At 39.2% G+C, this 5,112-nt stretch overlaps 1 protein-coding gene across 1 annotated transcript; it reads left to right on the top strand.

The window, feature by feature from the left end:
- The first annotated feature begins 2,075 nt into the window (after positions 1-2,075).
- On the top strand, positions 2,076-3,020 carry LOC126079208 (olfactory receptor 51I2-like). The gene has a single exon (XM_049890139.1). It carries the CDS (start codon positions 2,076-2,078, stop codon positions 3,018-3,020), a length of 945 nt encoding a protein of 314 aa, XP_049746096.1.
- Positions 3,021-5,112: the final 2,092 nt, after the last annotated feature.

Genomic DNA, 5,112 nt, shown 5'->3' with positions numbered 1-5,112 from the left:
GTGAGTAATGGCTAGTCGCTGGGAAGTCAGGTCACGTTTGTGTACTAGCAAGTATACTTATGTAGGTATCTTGAGATACAGAAAGGTGATTTTGATACTTGAGGCCAGAAATATTGATTTAGCACTAACCACATTGGGAGTTTAATTCTAGGGTAAATCCAAAAAACCAAACCCTGTGCGGTCAGGTTGATTCCGACTCATAGTGACCCTACATGACAGAGTAGAACTGCCCCCATAGAGTTTCCAAGGAGCACCTGGTGAATTTGAACTGCTGACCCTTTGGTTAACAGCATAGCACTTAACCACTACTCCACCAGGGTTTCCAATTCTAAGGTAGAGAGTTTGAATTTGAATCTTTGGTAATGAGGAAGCATTTAAGGCTTCTAAGCAGAAGAGTGCCATTTTCAGAGTTGCCCTTTAAAGTATGAGAGAATGGGTTGGAGAGAGGCAGGAGTTTTATTAGGCAGATGTAATTATGGCAGAAAAATATATAATATCTTGGATCTGAAGTATGATGTTGCTAATGGAATAAGATGGAGAAAGGTGTTGACAGAGGCACTTTGGGTTTGATATTTTCATTGTTAACACAGTTTAATGTGGTAAGTAAAAGGAAAGGAGTCAAAGTGATTTTTGGATTGAGTCTCAATCCTTAATGCAGTGATAAAAGAGATGAAGAACACAGAAGAGGAGCCATTCTAGCTAGAAGTAAATGATTATTAATCCAGTGGATTTGGGGTACTATGTACTACACCTATTCCTCATTTATCAACTTTGTCATTATCCCATGTTTTGTGCTTATGACAACAGTGAAAAATCCACTGATTATTATGTGCATTAATGAGGTACATGTGTTAGTAATGAATGCCAAGCTGTGAGGCAAGAGTAAAAATGGTTCTTAATGGTTAAGGTTATGTGTTAACTTAGATGGGCCATGGTTCTCAGTGGTTTGGAAGTTATATAATGATGTAATTCGGCAGCTATGTAATGATTTAGTCATCCTTCATTTTGTGATTCGATGTGGTCATCCTTCATTTTGGCATAATGCTGATTTTTGCATAACAACTTGGTCTTTGGAACCTAACTATGTCCATAAGTGAGGAGTATATATATTTTGTTCTGAAAAAAATTCTTAAGAAATGACTTGACAACAAAGTAAATGGTTCATTAGTTTCCTGCCATGAGTTAGATGGATAGAAGAAGGAAAAAAAAAGAACAAAACTTTTATTTGTTATTGAATCAGGTCCCACTGATGGTGACCCCATGTGTGTTAACGTAGAACTGTGCTCCATAAGATTCTCAACTGCTGAATTTTCAGAAGTCGAACACCAGACCTTTTTTCTGTGGCTTCCTGGGTGGATTTCGACTTCCAACCTTGAGTGAGTTAGACATTTGTATCACCAAGGAACTCCAGAGTAATGAAAAGGTGGAAGGAATTTGAGAAGTGAGTGGGCGTCAACTTGATGGCACATGACAATAACAAGAACAATAGTGTGTACTTTGATGTCCAAAAAGTCATCTCTAAGAAGTGATATCTTTCTATTCGTCTATCTTCTGTCTAGACGAAAGGGTAGAGAAATTGAAAGACTATTGAAAAATAAGGAAGCTGGTGAATCACAATAAAGTAGTGAATGATCAGTAGCTTGAGAGAGTAAATAAAGGAAAACTTCATGGTTCAATGCAATGTTCTGAGAGAGGGCATCATAGCTCTGGTAGTAGCAGTCAGGAGAGTTCTGTCTTAAGTCTTAAACACAGCAATTCCCATGGATTGAATTAAAAAAAAATCATGTCTTTGAGTGTGGAGAAAAGTATGAAGACAATAGATAAGGGCATTAAGGAAGGCAAAGTGACCTGTCTGACCAGCTGAATAAACTGAGAAAACTCAGATGATTCCAGAAATCTTGGTAACAATAAGGAGCAAGAATGAGAGACTTAGGGAATAAAATTGATGTATTTTTATAAAGTGAGAGACTGAGTGATATAATATGGTCTTAAAACATTAGGCAAAGGCTGTGATGAAATTTTCTGCTTGTCTTCTTACAGGATAATGGTCCTAGAATCTAAGCAGGAGTCCCATCATGGAAGATAACCTCCACAACAGCTCAGGGCTGCCTTCTTTCACACTGACAGGGCTCCCAGGGCTAGAGACCTCCCAACACTGGCTGTTTCTGCTGCTTGGTGCTCTCTACACTGTGTCCATTGTGGGCAATGCCCTTATTCTCTTCATTATCAAGGAGGAACAGAGCTTGCATCATCCTATGTACTATTTCCTGTCCCTGCTATCAGTCAATGACCTAGGTGTGTCCTTTTCCACACTGCCCACTGTGCTGGCCACATTTTGCTTCCACTTAAAGGAGATCAGCTTTGATTCTTGTATGGCTCAAATGTTCTTTATCCACTTCTTCTCTTTCACAGAGTCTGGGATCCTACTGGTCATGAGCTTTGACCGCTATGTGGCCATCTGTTACCCACTGTGGTATGCCACAGTGCTCACTGATGCCCAAGTGTTGCGCATGGGCATGTCTGTTATCATCCGCAGTTTCTGCGTGGTTTTCCCACTCCCTTTCCTTTTGAAGAGGTTGCTCTTCTGCAAGGCCAATGTACTCTCCCACGCCTACTGTTTGCACCCAGACTTGATCCACCTGCCCTGTGGTGACATCACCATCAACAATATCTTTGGCCTATTCATTGTCATCTCTACCTTTGGCCTGGACTCTGCACTCATTCTCCTCTCCTATGTGCTTATACTACGCACTGTGATAGCCATTGCCTCCAAGGAAGAGCGGTTGAAGACACTCAACACATGTGTGTCACACATCTGTGCTGTGCTCATCTTTTATGTGCCCTTGGTTGGTGGATCCATGGCTGCTCGCTATGGGAGGCATGCCCCAAAGTATGTGCACACACTGTTGTCTCTTATCTACCTCTTTGTGCCTCCAGTGCTCAATCCTGTCATCTATTCCATAAAAACCAAAGAGATTCGTCAAAAGCTTCATAAAATACTGCTGGGAACCAAGTTTTGAGTAGAAAGGGACATGTTGAAAGGCCATGAGTCAATATTTACTATTATTCCACAAATTTGAATTTCCAAGACCACCTTTGACAAGGATTTTTAAGTTTCATTTTCGAATATTGACCCACTATTAGGATTCCTGTCAGCAGTTAGGTGATGACAACCTGGCAATAGTTAAGACCCAAGCCAACAGATTTCAGAAAGATTAAATGGGTTATGATTTAGGGGAAAGACAGCCTCATTTCTCTCTCTTTTAATTGAAAAGCATACAACCTGATAATTTGTCCGTTATTTTTTTTCCACAATATATTTCTCTTATCCTTGTTTAAAGTGAATCATCACAAAGGGAATTACTTATTACCGTGGAAATACTGTATTAATGTGGGAAAGAATTATTTTCTGTATGATATTTCAAAGGAATATTAGTTAAGATCACATATATATTAACATATGCATACAATAATTATGCTCAGTAAGACTTATTTCACGTAATGTGGGTATATCATTCACCTGTCCTTTAAAAAGAGATGAAAGTAATTGCATATAAGTTGCATTAAATGATCTAACTTTCAGTAAAATAAAGTTTGGCAGAACGTCTCTTAATTCCACCACTGCAAGTGTCAATCTCTTATGTCTTACTGCCCTTAACCATCTTCCCTACCAGTATCAGTTGTGGTTGAATGGAGTCCAACTCATGGCAACGCCATGTTTGTACAAGTAGAACTGTATTCCATAGGGTTTTCAATGGCTGATTTTTTGGAAGGAGATACCAGGCCTTTCTTCTGTGATGCCTCTGAGTGGACTCAAGCCACCAACTTCTGTTTGCAGTATAGTGTGTTAACCTTTTCTGCCATCCAGCATCTCCAATCATCTTTCCTATCCCCCAATAATTTACTCCAACCATATTAAACAATGTATTGTTTCCGGAATCAACAGGTTTCTTTTTGTGTCTGTTTCTTTGCTTTTATAGCTTCTACTTAGAATATCTGATCCATGCTCATATGCCTGGCTAACATACACCACTCATTAAAAAATAAAATCATTAAAATATTTATGGAACAGTTATCATGGGCCGTTAAGTGGCTCAGCTTTTGGATTACGTACTGGAGGTCGCGTTTCTAGCACTTCCTTTAGTGCCTGCTTTCTCCTTACCTGCTCCCTCCACTGCCAACAGTGGTAAAACAGATGTTTTATTAATTTTATGCATCTAATGTATTTCGTGTAGATTTATTACACAACATCTAGGTATTATTATGCACTTCATTTACTTATGCATCATTTCTTATTTCCCCCACGTCTTTCAGTTTTTTGTACCGTCGGGGCATGCATGTTGCTGTGACGGTCGAAGCTATGCCAGTAATATTCAAATCCCAGCAGGGTCTCCCACGGCAGACAGATTTCAGCTGCGCTTCCCAACTAAGACTGACGAGGAAGAGGGACTCGACGGTCTAGTTCTAAAAAGAATTATCCAGTGAAAACTTTATGAACTGCACTAGATTATTGCCTGATACAATTCTGTAAGATGTGCCTCCAGTTTGGTAGGCACTCAAAATACCATCGGGGAAGAGTTGACTCCTCAAAGTAGAGTTGGCCTTAATGAGCCAGATAGAGTCAAGCTTTCAGGACCTTCATTTGCCAATGTGGCACGATTCAAAATGAGAAGAAACAACTGCAAACGTCCATTAATAATTGGAACATGGAATGTATGAAGTATGAATCTAGGAAATTTGGAAATCGACAAAAATGAAATAGAACATGTCCATATTCTAGGCTTAGTGATCTGAAATGGACTGGGATTGGTCATTTTGAATTTGGACAGTCATATGCTCTCCTATGCCAGGAATGACAGCTTGAAGAGGAATGGCATTGCATTCATCATCAAAAAGAACACTTCAAAATCTATCCTAAAGTACAACACTGTCAGTGATAGGATAATATGTATATGCCTACAAGTAAGACCTGTTAATACCACTATTATTCAAATTTACACACCAACCACTTAGAAAAAAGATGAAGAAATTGAAGATTTTTACCAGCTTCTGCAGTCTGAAATTGATCAAATGTGCAATCACAGTGCATTGATAATAACTCGTGATTGGAAT

Source organism: Elephas maximus, chromosome 7, assembly GCF_024166365.1.
Source record: "Elephas maximus indicus isolate mEleMax1 chromosome 7, mEleMax1 primary haplotype, whole genome shotgun sequence".
Classification (NCBI taxonomy): Eukaryota; Metazoa; Chordata; class Mammalia; order Proboscidea; family Elephantidae; genus Elephas; species Elephas maximus.
This window is presented reverse-complemented; position numbering and strand designations above follow the sequence as displayed.